At 37.0% G+C, this 17,867-nt stretch overlaps 1 protein-coding gene across 1 annotated transcript in view; it reads right to left on the reverse strand.

Moving 5' to 3' along the window:
- Nucleotides 1-16,647, reverse strand: part of RXFP2 (relaxin family peptide receptor 2) — a 57,777-nt gene extending 41,130 nt beyond the window's left edge. Inside the window, exons 1-2 of the mRNA XM_032314842.1 lie at nucleotides 16,537-16,647; nucleotides 25-171 (exon numbers count right to left, since the gene is read on the reverse strand). Coding sequence (XP_032170733.1) covers nucleotides 25-171; nucleotides 16,537-16,579 — 190 coding nt within the window. The 5' untranslated portion in view covers nucleotides 16,580-16,647. The remainder of the gene's footprint in view (nucleotides 1-24; nucleotides 172-16,536) is intronic.
- Nucleotides 16,648-17,867: the final 1,220 nt, after the last annotated feature.

The raw sequence follows: 17,867 nt of genomic DNA on the forward strand, positions 1-17,867 counted from the left end.
CTGGAGCTGAGTGGGGAAACTCACCACAGTTGTCCTCATCAGCCCCATTCCCGCAGTCATCCACACCATCACAGTGAAAAGCACGGGGTAAGCACTTGGTAAGATTCCCACAGGGAAAGTATCCTTTTTGGCATAAAGGAGTGATTGTACTGCCTTCAGTCAGTGGAAAATCTATGCAAAAGAGGGGACAGAAATATTGTTAATATGGCTAAACTCTTTTCATGGCATCCCATTTAAAAGAATCCTAAAAGTTGAGTTTGTCTGATGTTATTATTCCCAGCACACAATTTCTTTGAATAATATTCTTAATTATAACATTCTAAGCAATCATGGTCATATCTAACCCCAGCTGTATCAACAATGGGACCAACGTTCATTTTGAACTAATTTCAGGAAGGCAGTAGTAAATAAAACTAAAGTAATTTGTCTTACTTTCATGTGAAATCAAAGAGTTGTCCACTCTTGGAAACAGAAACATAAAGCCATGGGCTAACAGAATTAAATAGAAGGATTTATTTACTTTTTAATCCTTTATGAGAAGGAGTTGAGGTGACATAATAAAAATATACATGCAAAAGGACAGTTTAAGAGTGAATTAGAGAGAAATCTAGAACTACATTTGAATAGGGAGATATAATGGTAAGTAATGACACGTAACACTCACTGAACTTACTGTGTCCCAGGCCAATTGCACAAGGGGTTTATCTCAGTTATTCCTTCTACCACTCTATGTATGGGGGATATTTTCCTTTATGTTTCAGGTGTAAGGAACTTAAGTGCTGTCATCAGTTTAGAAAGACATAGAAGGTTTGTTCTCTGTCCTTCTGCTATATTAAAAAGTGTGATATCACCAGTCCAAGGGAGCTCCTGGCCTTGATGCCAACCTTCAGTGGCAGAGATAGGAACACCTTGCTAATGCCCCTTGCTCCCAATTAGTATTACTAATTAGTTATACTGAATTAGTTATACTGAACCACAGTCATGACTGAGTGCCTCTCTTTCAGTCAATTTTTGTGAAGTTTTGTCTTGCATTCCTTTAAAAAAATACATGACTTCCACAATTATACTAGAGTATTTGCAGAAAGCATCTCTTTATTTTCTGGAAAGTACTCTTTTGAAATTCAAAGAATGTCTCTTACATCTAAATTTCTGAAATGTTTTTGGTCATCCTATCCACAGAGTAATTTTGTCAAATTACATTCTTTTTTATTCCTTTTTTATTTTCTCATTCGACCTAGTCACTATTCAGTTTTTGTCCTCTCTTATGTTCCATGCACAAGGAGACTATTTTTAATCCGCCCTTGAAGAGAACTTACGCCCCTTGAAATGCAGCTTCCTGCTTTAATTGATACCTTCATAACACAATGTATGGGGAGAGAGGATATGAGAACTAAATTGTCTTTCCTAGGGAGGAGGTTCATAAAAAATAGTTTAACATCTTAGAAAACATAATATTTGGTATGTCTTTGCTCACTTTGTCTAATTTTCACTTCCCTTTAATAAGTACACACAGAGACACAAAGAGAAGCTGGCCCTCCTGAGGGACAGCTGGACATACCAATGCAGACTCTACCCCAGAAGCTGCTGCTGCTCCATCTGCTACACCTTCCCTAGATGGGGAGGGTTGCTCTTGGATGCTTTTCTACACATTGGATTATTGTTCTTACCAAAGCAAAAAATACTTGTTTTGCTGTTGTTGCAGTGGTCGATGAGTGATTTACCTTAGCCAGTTGGCATAAGACTGGTCAGGTCTGACTGTTTCAGGGAAATTCTGCTGCATGGCTCTGGGAGTTGGCTTCTTAAGCCTATTCACACAGGGAAAGGTGTACTGAGTCACATATTTTTAAGTCTCTCCTTTCTTGTAAACATTTCTGTAGAGGAAAGATTTATAAAAAACTAGTAGTCCTCCTGTGTTTGGAATGTAGATGAGTGAGAGTCAATATATCTTAGTGAAGCAGCTTTGAAATTTTTTATGATACTAACTCACAGACATGTATTTAGTGTCACAGTTCAGCATACAAACAGACTCACACTGAAAATAAAATTTCTTGAAATATAACTTGCTTTTTACTTTGTGGGATATACTCTGATCATTGCTATTCTATCTTACTCACATTTGGGATTACAAGCCACTAAACTGATCTCATGATCCACTAATGGTATATGACAAATATTCATTCGTGATGAAGTACTCTGGGGACCATCAGACCTGCCTAGACTGGAATTCTCTCTGCCACTCACTAGACTTTAAGCACACTACTTAAGCTCAAAATTTAGTTTCCTCATATTTAAAATAAAGTTCATGTAATATCCTCCTTATGGATGTGTTTCAGGAGCTAAATAAGCTAGTGCTTATGAAGTACTAGAGAGTGCCTGGCCAATAATAAGCCCTCAGTTAATGTTGGTATGAGGGCAATTTCAACACAGAGCAAGAAAATAGGACTTTAAGAAAGAAACTCTAAAGTAGAAAGAAAGCTTGCTGTGCCTTAGCATTGAAGAATTTTTTATGTGATTTCTAAGAAAAAAATAACAGGGACCAAACGAAAGCTTCCCCTACTTCCTCAGGTTTTTCTATTTGAAAATCCATATGACATATATGGTTTCTATTTTAAGCAGCCTCAAATCACTTTGAAAGCTAACAGGGAGTTGTAAGTGTCAGAAAAGCAATGAAAATGCCCTTACAACCTCATAATAATAGTATTCTCTTAATGACCTAGTAGAGGTGATTAGACATTTCATTAAAGACAATTTTGAAATAGAAAGCTAAGACATTTTGAAGGCAATATATTGTGTTCCCTTGGGGGTTTACCATGAAGGTAACCTTGAATTCCTTGCGGGCTGAACCTAACTAAGATCCATCTCCCAGATGCAGATTCAGAGCAAGATAAGTAATCAACTGTCACAGACAAGAGGGAAAAACCTTATTTCCCTGTCCCTGGAAGGAAAATGGAATACATCTGGCCAGTTAAGGTGAGGAAAGGGGAAGGGAGAGACTAACCATGTGCAAACTGAACTTATCAATTACATTCCTCTTAGCCCCTATTTTGCACTTAGGCATCTTCCTGAAGACATTCTCAAGGTATAAATTTTATGTGGAAGGAAAATAAATAAATGAAATCTATTTCTTATGCCGTCCCTTCTGTATCCTAAATCCCTTTTGTTGAAGTGCCTGGTGCTTACTTGATGCTCAGTCATTTTTTTAATGAGTGAATGAATAAATGGATCATTTAGGGATAAAAAGAATTGAAGGAAGAGCTCTTTTCAAGATTTAAACTTCTCAAAATTGCAAGCTTGTATTTTAATTTTAATAACAAAAATATTGTTTAGTTTTCCAAGTACTCCATTTATTATTTTTTCCACTCATTATATAATTTAAAATAATTAAGAATTCCTGCAGTATTTGGCACATACTGAAAAAGAATCAATAGCAGTCTGTAGAAAGCATATTCTGCCATCTAGTCTTCCTGCCATCTGTGGAAGTGGAAAGAGATAAGTTTTTATTGAAACTTAGGGATTATTAAAATGGAGGATGCCTACATAAAAGCTATGTTGATAGCTTCTGCAGCGATTTCTATGGGACTCTTGCCAAACACACAGCTGAGGGGAGGTTCGAACATGTGAGAGAAAATTGCTCAGTGAGTGCTTCTTCTCTCTTCTGGTCAATATTCCGGACATGTCCGTGAAAAGAGCTTTTTAAATGACTCCTTGATAGCCTTTTGAGGCCAACTGGACTGCTGCCCAAGACATTTTTTGTTGCCTGCCAACGCCTTCCTCGTGTTACTGGGAAACAACAGGTGAAAATGCTTTTTTAGGCCCTCAGTTTAAGAATCCATGGAGATGTGCAAGTCCCTCTTTGTTTTCTCTGATTCTTTGCCAATAATAGTCCTGTGTGAAGCTGAAGAAAGCACTTTTCCCTTCAACCTGGTGTTCTGGCTGAGATTCTTTCCACACTAACACCAGGGATGACAGCTCTACAGTCTCAGGGGGAATATACAGGATCCCGGCCAATGAGGCCATTTCCCAGAATGCTCCACTCCTAGTGGAGTTCAATTCAGATGCAGATGATGCCTCTGCTATTGACTGAAGAGCCTGCTACTCTTTCCTCTAAAGAGAGGCAGCACCAGGAGAAACAGTTATTCCACATGCAGAAATGTTAACAGTGCCTTCGATGTGCTAGGTCATTAGGGTAGACAACGCCTAATCCCACCTAGAGCTGAGGTGCTAGGATGTCTAAGAGAAGCATCAACTCTGTTCATGATGCAAAGCAAAAGCAAATCCAGCTCATTCACTGAATCCACCTTCTAGAAGCCCTCCTATTTCTAGGAAGAGTCTGAGCATCATAGAAGCCCACTCTTGTGGGATGGATGATTTATTGTTTGGGGGTAACAAGTAAAGTCTTTCTAAAAAACTTTTATGCTAAGGTGAGTGGACAGAAATTGGCCTCTTGTTTGTTGTTGTTTTTTTTAACTTAGAAATCTTATGTTTTTATGCCTCTGTGTGGTCCTCCCTTCCCTGACAGTATTGTGTGACCATATCAACCAGGTTGTATAGGATTCAATCCAGTTTTATTCATACATTTACCCACCTACTTTTCATTTTAAAGACTGCTGCCTTAACAGAGTTTCTCTAAGCTTCTATCTCTGACATGTTCTTCTGGGACAAACCAACCATCTCAGCCTGCGCAAGTCCCTCAGGATTCTATTCACAGATGTTCTGCAGAAACTACCACCCCATCTCCCTCTGAAGATGATTGTCCAATGTTTGAACAAACAGATTGGGGGAAATGATGAGAAACCAGGTAGAACAGAGTATAAGCTCAACAGATGTTTAAATTAGAAAACAAGAGAACTTCAAATTGCCAGTATCACCATCAACAAGGATGGATCTCAGACCCATGTTTTCCTTCGCTGGGCACCTTTATGTGGCTTATGAACTAAATGTTGTGTCCCTTGATGGGTTATAAAAGATATAAGGACAACAGGAAGACTTACCTTCCAAAAATATCTCTGCTACTCACCATTAAACTGCTTAAACCTCACCTTAAGGATGAATTCATTTAAGTTAAAATATTGTCTTTTAGTATTTAGATACCTAACTTGTTCTTCATGAGTTTGAGAGACTTTTCTTCTTAAAACCTGCCTGAGCACAATGCACTCGGAGAATGATCACCGTGGTGGATGAGAGGCAGAAGAACATGGAAAGAGTGCTTGTGAAAGTGAAGCCTGATGGAAACTTGGCATGAGAAGTGTGGAAGGGAGTGAGGGTGGCTCCCTTTCCCTTCTCTTGCTCTTCCAATTCATCCCCAGTCTGCTGACTGCTCTGTCAAGGGAATTTCATCAGCTCTTCCTCCTGTTGCTGGTAATTCTCCACAATTCTATTTCCACTGACTTACAGATTTACCTACATACAAAACTCTGCATGTGCCTGGGCAGGATGTACCTCACACAAGCATGGGGCACCATTCACATAGACAGCTGGTATTGAGCCAATAGAAGCCAACAGTCCTAAGCTGAGGCCCTGAGGGCTTCTTTGATGACAAAGGATGAAGATCTCCTTCCCTGCCTGTGCTGAAGTTGTTCATCTATGTTCTATATTCCACTTGACCTCATATTCTCAGACTCTCACTCGTTAATTATCATCTTTTACTTCTATATTTTAATATCCCTGTTTCTCCACCATTTTTAAAAAGATTTTATTTATTTATTTGTCAGAGAGAGAGAGAGGGAGAGAACAGAAGCAGGGGGAGCAGCAGTCTCCCTGTGGAGCAGAGAGCCATCCCAGGACCCTGAGATCATGATCTGAGCTGAAGGCAAACGGTTAACCGACTGAGGCACCCAGGTGTCCTTCTCCACTGGTTTTTAAATATTAATCTTATTCAATCAGATCTCACCTTCAAAACCAACCAACCAACCAGCCAATCAAGCAAACAAAATCAACCAACCCATCAACCCAAATTCTACTGTATCTGCAGCAGAACTGAGACCCACTTCTCTCTTCAAAATTAAATTTCTCAAAAATTCATACAAGTCAATGTCTCCACTTCTTCATCAACCTTTCTGCCTTCAACCCAAAGTGTTTGGTCTTGGCCTTGATGCTCTGCTAAAAGTCTCCCATTGGAATCATGTCCTCTTTGTTATTAGAAGCAGTAGATATTTTATAGTCTTCCTCTTACTCAGTTCTCTGTAGCATTTGACACAGCCAACCACAGCCACCAGGCTGAAAACCTTTTTCTCATGGCTTTGTGATATCTCACTGCCCTGGTTTACTTCTGCTCCATATTCTCTAAAGCTCATATATCTCTATATATCCCATCTATATCTATATCTATATAATCTATATCTATATCTCATTGATGCTTTGGCTCCTTTTTCTTTGTCAACACCCTAAAGATCATTGATAAGCATATGGTCAAAGACTTCTGAGACCATCAAGTCAATTAAAAAATTAAGAGGGACCTGCAACAAGTTATTAATATTTTAGTTTGTCAAATAAGAAAAAAAAATTAAAACCCTAAATTACAATTAGGGTATTACAATAATGATTTATTAGAAAACAGCATTTTATCATTAAAAATTACACCAAAAAAATTACACACGAAAAAAGACAATCCTTTAAAGGAATACACTTAGCTTTATGAAAAAAAAAACAAACCTCATTTATTTATGCTTTTGGACTGGTAAAACTTTCGTTCCTGATAGCAGAGGCCTGGAACATAGTGTTTGGAACTATGTGTGAGAAAATCGAATTTGGCAATGTTATTAGAATTCTTTAGAGAGCTTAGCCCTCTGGTCTATAACTCACAAATATTTTCATTCAGTCTGTCATTTGTCATTAATTTTGCTTATGACAGGGGCTCCAGAGATGGATGTATCAAGTTCTGACTTTAAAATAAGTATGCAAACTAAAAATAGAAGGTAGCTTGCTTGATTTAATAAAAGATATCTGTAAGAACTGGTAGTATATAATATGCTTAATAGTGGAATTTTGAAGGCTTTCCCTTTGAGATTGGGAACAGGACAGCAATGTCCACTATTTCTACATCTGTTCAACACTGTAGTCGAAGACTTTAGCAAATGTAGTGAGACAGGCAAGTAAATTGATGGTTTAAATATTGGAAGAGAAGAAATACAACTGTATTTATGAATGATATGATTGTGAACATAAAAACAAAAAAATTACTAGTATTAGTGAATTCAGCAAGGTTTCTGAAAATCAACGTCATTTCTATATGCCAGCAACAAACAATTAGAAACAAAAATGTTCAAAAAATACCTTCTATTATAGTATCAACAGTGTTCTATATTTGGGGATAAATCTAACAAAAATCTGCAAGGCATTTATGTAAAGTATGCCAAGTGACATTAAAGACACAAATAAATGGAGACTTAATATTTTAAAGATGTTAATTCTTCCCCCAATTGATCTACAGGTTCAAAGAAATTACAGTAAAAATCCAGGAGTGTGTATGTACATGCACATAGAAATGGATACATTGTTTCTAAAGGGCACATATTTCTAGAAGCTCAATAAGAGCCTGGTCAGTCTGGAAGAACGTGTGCAAAGCAAAAGGATTTATCTGTAAACTAAGACTTATTACGAGGCTACAATAATTTGTGTAGTGTAATACTGGGAGGGAAAGGGTGAACAATAGACAAATTGAATAGAATAGAAAGTTCTGAAAGAGACAGATGTGAACGTTTGATTTATGACCAAGTGGCACTGCAGAACAGCGGTAGGGGAAAGATGTTTCTAGGTGGATTATATTTAAATATTAAAGGTAAACCAATAGACTTTCTGGAAGATAAGAAGGGAAAAGTCTTTATGGCTTTGGGGTAGAGATTTTAAGGAGACTACAATAAAACAAATGAACAAACAAACAAAAAACCAGAAAAGAAACAAAAGCATTAATCATAAAGGAAAAGAGACCCGAATTAGACTATATTAAAAGTAAGAAGGTCTGTTGCAAAAAAATGAAAAAAGATACCATTAAGAAAGTGTAAAGGCAAGCTACAGAGTAAAGGCAAGCTACAGAGTAGAAGATGGTTCAGAAAATTTGTAATTAGAATATACATATGTGTGAGTGTGTGTGAGTGTATGTGAGTATGTGTATGGGGGGCGGGGAAAGGGAGTTCCTATAAATTAATGAGTAGAAGAGAGTAAATAGAAAACGGGCAAGAAACTGAAGAGACATGTAACAAAAGCGTATACACAAATGGCCAAAAACATTTGGAAAACCATTAAATCTAATTAGTACGTAGGGAAATGCAAATTAAAACTATAATCTATCACCACAGACTACCAGTATGACTCTAATGTTAAAAACCACTGATTCTATACTTTTTAGCGAGGATGTGCGGCTATGCAAACTCTCATGCCCCAGTGGGGTGTTCCTTGGAGCAAGGGTTTGGGAAACCATCTGTCATTATCCGCTAAACTCAATGCCTTGAAAGCCTGATGAGTCAGCAGTTTTATTTCCGGGCATGTGCCCAGAGAAATGCACGCACCTGTGTGTCCAGAGACTCAGACAATACTCACAGAAGCATTCTTCATAACAACCTCAAACTGGAAGCAAACCCAAATGTCCTCAAAAATAAAATAGATAAAAATTGTGGTGTGTTCATTAATGGCATATAATATAGTATTGAGGGGTGCCTGGGTGGCTCAGTGGTTAAGCCAATGCCTTCGGCTCAGGTCATGATCTTGGTGTCCTGGGATTGAGCCCCGCCTTGGGCTCTCTCCTCAGTGGGGAGCCTGCTTTCCCCTCTCTCTCTGTCTGCCTCTCTGCCTGCTTGTGATCTCTGTCAAATAAATAAAATCTTAAAAAAAAAAAAATATATATATATAGTATTTTTTTTTAAAGACTTCTGATCTACAGAAATGTAGGAAAATCAATTTATGCTGTGTGGGGTTTTTTTGTTTGTTTGTTTAGATTTTATTTATTTATTTGACAGAGAGATAGAGAGCAGAAGTAGGCAGAACAGCAGGCAGAGGGAGAGGGAGAAGTAGGCTCCCCGCCAAGCAGGGAGAGTCTGATGCGGGGCTTGATTCCAGACCCTGGGATCATGACTTGAGCCGAAGGCAGAAGTTTTAACCCACTGAACCACCCAGGTGCCCCTGTTTTGGCATTTTATTTTATTTTAAAGATTTTATTTATTTGTCAGAGAGAGAGAGGGAGAGCGAGCGAGCACAGGCAGACAGAATGGCAGGCAGAGGCAGAGGGAGAAGCAGGCTCCCTGCCGAGCAAGGAGCCCAATGTGGGACTTGATCCCAGGACGCTGGGATCATGACCTGAGTGGAAGGCAGCTTCTTAACCAACTGAGCCACCCAGGTGGAGGCGTCCCCCTATGTTGGCATTTAAAAAAAGCTTTTATTTATTTATTTGAGAGAGAGAGAGAGAGAATGAGCAGGGAGAGTGCAGAGGGAGAGGGAGATGCAGGCTCCCCGCTGAGCAGGGAGCCCCACAGGGGCTCTGTCCCAGGATCCTGGCTCACTGACTGAGCCACCCAGGAGTCCCATATGTTGGCATTTTTGCTTAAGTTATGTACCATTGAAAGGGAGAGGTGGTTAGTTTCTCCTGATTTCCAGGTAGATTCTATGTAGGTGGAGGTAAGGTGGCCCACACTGACTTATAGTATATGCTCTATGTCTGGGAGTCAGGTTATAGTACAAATAATTTCCTCATGCTTTCCTCTTTACAAAACTCTTGCAGTTCACCGATACAATGGATAAACATCACATTGCATTTGAAAAACCCTGTGCTCTTTGTGAGGGCCACTTATTTTTCCAAGTAGATAATTTTAATGCTAGTTATAGCAAGAGTGGCATTTATAAGTGGAAGTAGGAAACAGCCAATAAAGGAATAGTCTCTGAGCAAAGGAACAGAATTCTTCACCAACACTCAGCATGGAGTATTATCCCTTTCCTGACTATAAGTAAGTTTACCTAAACACTCTCTTATCTCACTCTCAGAATTTAAGACTTTTGAGGGCGTATTTTTGCGGTAGCCTGCCACGGAAGAATGGAAGTGAATCAATATCCTTTGAATTTCTTATATTTTGTGAATTTACATGAAAGAGAATTAAGAGTAGAAATAGCTACAATAATAGATAAACTATTTTTAGCCGATGTGGTTGAGCCTGAAAATCTCAGACACACGGGGGAGTATGAGAGAGACACAGATGTGGGTGGGGGAGGGGAGAGGAAGGGAGGGGAAGGGGGGGAAGGGGAGTGAGGAGAGTGTCTGAATTCGCACTCTTGTCCTGCCATAGGCAGATGACTATCTGGCATCCGCTGACTGGACCATAATCAAACAAACAAACAAACAAAATGGGTAATGAAAACCAGGGGATGAAAGAAAAAGAGGAACTCACTCTAAATCAGAAGAGTGCCTCCCTAGTCATTTTGTCATGGATTGACAGATTCTTCCAAAAAAAAAAAAAAAAAAAAAAAGGGAGTGGTAATTAACATCAGGACTACCTCATAGTTAAATGTGCAAATCATTTATATATTTTTTTCTACCCACTAAGAGACTGTATAGTGATCATTAGACAATATGGGTTCAGCTATTCCCTTGCTAAGTATTTAATTTGTTCATATAATTCTCAAAATTAAGAAAATTTCAAGTAGAATTAATATGTTACATCATGCAGTGAACCCAATTAGCAGCCTGATGTGCACAAGGAGTATAGCCAGGAATCAGCATCTCTTCTTGGAAAAAAGCGTACTTCTATTTTGATGGGCTAACTTTAATACCAGTGTTTCTAGAAATGTTATCCATAAGAAAAATTTATCAGATCACCTGGCCTGATTCTGTACAGTGCAGAGTCCTGTGCCCTAGCCTAGACCTACAGAATCTACTGGGGGCGGAATCCTAGAATCTATTCCCTAAACATCACCACAAGTGGTATTTAGAAACCCAGCAGTTATAATGATATTATGGCTGAGGCTAAGAGATTATTTGGTATGCTGAAGGCAAGGCTGGTAAAGGATAAGGCAGTGACTCGAACACAGTTCTGCTAACCCTGTCTAGCCTCCTTGCCACACTGCTACCTCCCCTACCCTAAATCTTACATTCGTATGGCACTTCATTTTAGTACTCCAAATCTCTGGTTTGTGAGCCTATCAGTGTCCATTTTCTGATAAGCAAAATCGGAAGAATGAAAACTACCTTCTTTTCTGAGCTTCTGCATCAAGGTGTTCTGATATGAGCAAGTTCTGAATATGCTCCCCACAACTTTTCCATAGGCACAAAAAAGATTGAAACTATGTTTCTTCATTAAAACATAAAGCTCATAGAGAGGACTCTCCACAAATATGAACAAAGCAAAAGCCACGGAGTTAGCACCGTAGGTGGGACTGGATGAGCACTAGGCCTGGGCACGAAAACCCTTTGTGATAAGGACCGAATGCAGCCCGGGCCAACAGGTGCGTGGACCTACAGGGCCGAGATCCCGATGATGAATGGGGGATGACCACCCAAGGTTGTGAATTGGAAATTTCCCTGCCCATGCCAGCAGCGAAAGAAGCAGTAGTGCTTTGCAAACTGAACACAAAAGATTCGGAACTGGTAAAATCACCAGGATTCAAACATAAACTACATCTCAGATCTGAACACTTCAGTGGGTGATGTCGAGGCGATGATGGGATCCCTCCGAGGGAGAGGCATGCAGGAGGAAAGTCCCTCTGACTTTATGAAAATGTCCAGGGCTTCAGAAAAGGGAGGATTTATCCCTGGGGAATTAGATGATAGTATTTTAAAAAGCAGTGTAAATCTGTATGATTAAAATTCTCAAAGAAATAATGGAAGGAAAAATATAATGAGGTAGGAGTGGAAGTTTATAAAACCAGAACAGACAGATTTAAATACAGTTGGAATTATTGAAATGGAAAATATCATCGCCAAACATTTTTTTAAAAATCTGAACAGATTGAGTAAAAAATAAACTGGAATTACAGGAAGGAAGAAATAGTTAAAATGATCTCTCTCTTTCATTGAACACTTATTCTAATAATACAGAACTTCCCTGGGGAAAGAAAATAGTCATATAGCACTGGGGAGAGTCATGTGGCATGGGACAGTTGGTAATCCGAATAGGGTGATCGTGAGTACAGATCTTTAACACCTTAAAAGAAACCCAATCGGTGAAACGTTTATTTGAGAATTTATAATTTGCTTTAGAATCTAGAAAGTTAATATGATGCATATGCTATAAATGAGATAACATTCCCTGCTGGGTGTGGGGCAAAATCATATAATCAAACACATATTTAAATTCACAAAATATAAGAACACACATTTATCTGTATCACAATGTGTGAAATTTTTCAATAAAATGATAAGTGAAGAGTCTATATGGCTTACGGTCAATTTTGACAAAAGAGTTTTTTATATCCTCCGTTTTCAGAGCTTTCTGGATTTCAGAATTGTCAGGCAATTACCATGGACCTAAAACACGAGTGCGCGGTGGGGTTGAAGTTATAAGGAGACACGATATGTATAAGAAATGAGCTTGTGTTGGGACACGTGCTCTAGCAATGTGAGCCAAAGAAATGAGGACCGCCGACCAGACCAGGAGCCACTGGGACCAGCCACAAACAACAGCAAGGAGACAAGGGCCTCAGAGGGGGACAAGACAGATACAGGAAGTTCTGGGCAGGAAGCTCAAGAGCGACAGGAGGCCATGAGAGGCGAGGCATGCTTGAGGAAGGAGGAAATGGAATGGCAGATGGATTCCAAGGGGAGATGACCAGACAGATGCTAACAATCAAAGCAGAGTAGGTATAGGAATTAGGGGGCTTGAGCTATGGAAAGCGGGAAGCTTGAGTCTGAGAAGGTAAGAGCTCCAAGAACAAAAGAGTTGAAAAGTGGAGGCAGCAAGATGAGAGAGAAGAGGTTTCAGAGGCCAGGAGGCTTGGAGGAGACCACAGTGAGAGGCCGAGCTGGAGAAATGACAGCAAGAGAGGCTGCGCAGGCATCTGAGATGGGTGTGTGCAGAGGTGAGGAGAAGAGGGGCTAAACGTGGTGGGAGGCGAATCTAAGCAAGGGTCCGCTGTGGGACTGCAGGGGATGGGGGGGGCCCTTTTGGGAAAGAGAGAGGTGTAAGCAAGAACAGAGGTAAGGACAGAAGCCAGAAGAACAGTGGAGAGAAGGAGCAGCATAAGACAAGTGGTCTACCATTTTATCAATAAAGCCAATTCCTCATTTGAAATTGCTTTCTAATCTTATGATGTTCAAAAATTTATTTAGTCACAGGAGCATAAATAAATCAGTTTACTTTGATTGGAAGACACTCTTCTGAAGTATTTAACACGGTTGAAATGATTGCAAATTTAATTTTTTTCTGCACATACTCAATGACTGGAAGTATGGAGTGAGAAACTGATGAGTGTGAATAAAGCATAGAAGACAGGTTTTTTTTTTTCATTTTCAGATAATTCATGTAAAACAAGCACATTAATTTTTTTCTGATGAATGTTAAATTATATATTAACCAAACAAATAAAAAGTAAACCAAGCCACTTTGGGCTCTTAAATACTATACCTGGATGTAGAAATATATATATATATATATAATATATATATATTATAAATATATGTATAAATATAAATACTAATATATATATTTATATATAGTATTTAATATGTATTCCAGAAAATGTTGTGCATTTATCATTATATAATTATGTACACAAAAGCTATTCTTAGGTAACTGAATTTTATTCAGGCCACAGTTTTCTAGGATAAAAGTGTACCATATTTCAATACTAACTTATTTGAAGGCATACCAATCTTTTCCTCTAAAATCCAGGCGACAGCCAATTTTGTTAGTTCTAGTAAGAGTCCTTAAAACTCCTAACATATCTGGTCATATTTGTTTGTAATAAGATGAACAAATGAATAACGTCTGGTCCAGGGTGTATTTACTTAGTGCCTTTAGAGAGAACATATCTCAAATAGCCTTCCCTTCTGGGTTTCTGATATTTTCCCTCTTGGCTCACAGTGGGCTCCTTTCAGCCTTCAAGCAGGTGAGTTTCTTTTTCATTAGTGGTGCCTCGTTAGCCTCTCTGTATGACTGGCTTGCAGTATAATTGATTTTCACAGCTCCCAGCAGCATGATGTAATTGTGTGAAATTAAAATTTAGTTGAAAACCTTTTCTGAAGTCACAGCAACCAATCAGAAGTGACGTTACTTGGAAAAGAAGCCTCCAAGCTGAGCTTTGAACTTGTCCACTAGGGGGCAGTCAAATACTGCTCACTTCAAAATACTGTTTGAGCCCTATTTCCACTGACTCCATATTTTGAAGGTTTGCAAGTTATTTAAATAGCAACTGGTAGTTACCGGGTAGCATTGGAGGCATTCATGCTATTAATTTCCCACAGAAGCCCGGATTTTTTGGTTGGTAATATTGTCCATAATTAGTCCACAAAAAACTTTTTTTGGGGAGGAGGTGGTTTGAGGCTGGTTAATAAGGATACCCAGTGAATAAATTGATAAAATACATGTATGGAGTTATAAGAGGATATGTTATCTTTACTTAACAGTTAATGTCTGTAGCTTAAGTTAGTCAGTTTCATTCATCCCTTAGGCATTCAAGGGTGATCCTAGCCAGAAGAGAAAAGATCATAACAAAATGTCTACATTTTACTTTTGTTTAGCTGTGGCCTAAGAATCTATCGCAAATATTTAAGTAAATTTAAGAAGCAGTCTGTGCTCTTACATAATTCTGAATGACTTTTCTTTATTATAGCCTAACTGCTTTATCTATCTATAATTTTATTGTGAAAAAGAAGGTTCACTAATTATATAACAAGTGATTATTATTTTTATAAAAAGGAGTAAGATATCAAAGCATTAGTATGTCTAATTTTGAAAATAAATAACTTTAAATATAAAGGGTTAAATTGGCAGTTAAAAGTAATGTAAAATCAGAAAATGAAAATTTCCAGGGAATTACAATTGAAATATTTATCAGGGTGGTACTACGGATCTGAAATACGGCATATACTTAGAAATAAAACCCAAAATCATCTGTTTAAAATTTCTTTCCTTCTTTTTTTTAAAGAATACCATTACATTATGGTCAACCTTAAAACATTATTTCAGGAATAGATGTTTTTCATCCCAAAGATTTTGTTTTTCAAAATCAATTAAATGCATTACCACAAGCAAAAGCAGTACTATAGTAAAATTGGTTAACTATAGTTGCAATCCCCTGTACAGTTAAGAATTAAGGGCACAGATGACCTCTATAAAGTGTTTTGGATCCAAGAACCTATTTCTTAACTTCTATTCTTAAAAATCATACTAAATGGAATATTACAAATGTACATAAGATATGAACCAAAGGAAGACCTTAAATCAAAGAAATGGACTGCTTTCTACAACAGTACTTCATGTCAAGTGAATTCATATATTCTTTCTCTTTAAGAAACACGTAAGATCACACTTAAATGATAACTTATGTTTTCATATAAGAGAGTTTAAATTCCAAAATAAAAATCATGCTAAGTGTATTAAAATAATATTTTAAAATAATTTCAAACAAAATTTTAATATTTTAAATTCAAACTAAATTTAATATTTAAAAAATCTTTTATTTGTTAGTTTGTAAATAACTGCTCATAAGTACTGCATTTTATTTCGAGATTATAAATGTTCAGTTGAGTTCATTTTTGAGTTTATTAAAAACCTATAACAAATTTCTCAGAAAATAAAAATAATTTCAAATTCTTTTACTCTCAGTTTTATCAAAATTCTTTAAGAAAAACTATGTACTTAAACAGATATTTTGAATAATAATAATAATAAAACTCACATGCTGTGGGTCTTATATAGAGATATAAGTGTACAAGCTCATAACAAAACAAGTCTATATTTTTCTTTAAAAATATGTGAAGATTAATTTTTTTTCTTAACTTTACAAGAAAAATACCACTAACTTGCAAATTACCAGCTTGGCTGAAATAAAAATCTTTAAAAATTAAGAACAGTAAAGAGAATTATCTAAATAGGTATACTTTTGTACATTTTAAATGATTTTATTTTATATAGGTTGGTCCTTCTGGAGAGCTTCTGATTTTTAGATTTATCTGTGGCTTTCTTTTTTTTTTTTGCAGTTCCCAGTTTAACTATGTTAACAACGAAACATAGCAACTAACAGTTACATGCATTTTATGAAGCTATTTCAACAGGTTGAAGTTTCATAAGGCAACATTTTAATTTATTAATTTGTCATCCTTTTGTTACAAATACTAAAAATTATTTTCTCCATTATAACTGACATGTTCAACATTGTTTTTTAAAGATGTTTTATCTACGATTTTAGTAACACATAAAAGCAAGTTTCCATGAAAAATTTGTTGCTAGGATGGGACTATAAGCAATTAGTGATCATGACAATGATCGTGTAAACTAGATGTCTGTTTCTCAAACACTGCACCGAGTCTATTATAAATATGTTAGAACTAAATAGAAATATTCTATTTCCTATTCTTTTGGAATTGCACTCATTTAAGCGAGAAAGTAGCAGCCTTACCTTTGATATCTATCAGGACGATGAAATGAAGGAGAAGGAACATTGCAATCAGTCTGAGGTTGAAGAGATGTTTAATACCAGAAAAATAACAATAGGTTTACAGCAATTGAAGTATTGGATGTATCCTCCTTATACCTCCGAAGGAGTTCTGATATAGTAACTTCTGTCCTCCCATGTGTCTGAGCATGCTCACAGCTAGAACCTTACTGGCATGAGGGGAGACAGTCTTGTCACTAGCAGCCTATCTTTTTCACTCTTTCTTTTCTGTTTCATTTTATTTTAAACCTACAGTTGTATTCTTGGTCGTTATTTCATTATAGGATGGACAGAGAGGCACAAAGAAGACTTTGGAATTGTTAGATAGGAAACATTTTATTTAAATCATGTAAGAATTGTTTCCCCTCAAAGCATGTAGCGCAATTTGCTCTTACTTAAAATCCAAACATACACAGTTCTTACATAGGAAGGGATATAGATTTTCACTGATTAGGTGAGGAAACTACGAATATGTTTTTTAACGCAAGAAACAAATGACAAAAAGTTACTTACTGACTAATACACAGAGAATACCTATGCAAGTGTACTTAAATGTTTTCAAATAATATACAGAAAGATAGTAATAATGAAAATATATGGCCTTGGGTTTAATAGTCACTGTAAAACACTTGCACAATATTTTAAACATTTACTTCTTCTATAACCATATTCCTTTTTGAAGTGGATAATTTTATTCTTGCCTTCAATTCTTGTTGAACGCCTATTAGAAAACATGAATTACAGCTTAGTTCTTACATCCTGAGAGCGGCTTCTAACACAGCAGAGTTAGTGCAAGTTCAAGTATAGGAAGGGAATTTTGGTCGATTCTCACATTATCAGAAAGACTTCTACGCAAGTTTGTTGTAGGATTTTGTTCTCCGAGTATATGTTTTACTAACTGAGAAATGCCTACATAGACATACAAAACAGTTTGTAGTCTTGATTTGGACAGAGGATTTTTTAGGTGAATGATACGGATTCTCTTACATATTATAAATCGTGTTGTTAATGATACTGTTTGAAAAACTATCCTTTGATGACTGGATATTGTTGTCACAAATCATAAGACAAGGGGTTTTCATCATTCTTTCTTTCATTCCAGCCTTTGATAGAATAAGGATTCAAAAGGAATTTGAAAGAGAAAATATTTTATTGATCACATAATGTACTATTTCTTTCTCTTTTAAGAAGTGAGCTAAATTTTTCTCCAGATACATTTAGATGTGTTCTCTCCTTTTTCAAACCAAGAAGGCAACAAAGGAATCAAGTATAAGATGAGAAGAAAAAATTCAAAA

This window comes from Mustela erminea, chromosome 15, assembly GCF_009829155.1.
Source record: "Mustela erminea isolate mMusErm1 chromosome 15, mMusErm1.Pri, whole genome shotgun sequence".
NCBI classification, from domain to species: Eukaryota; Metazoa; Chordata; class Mammalia; order Carnivora; family Mustelidae; genus Mustela; species Mustela erminea.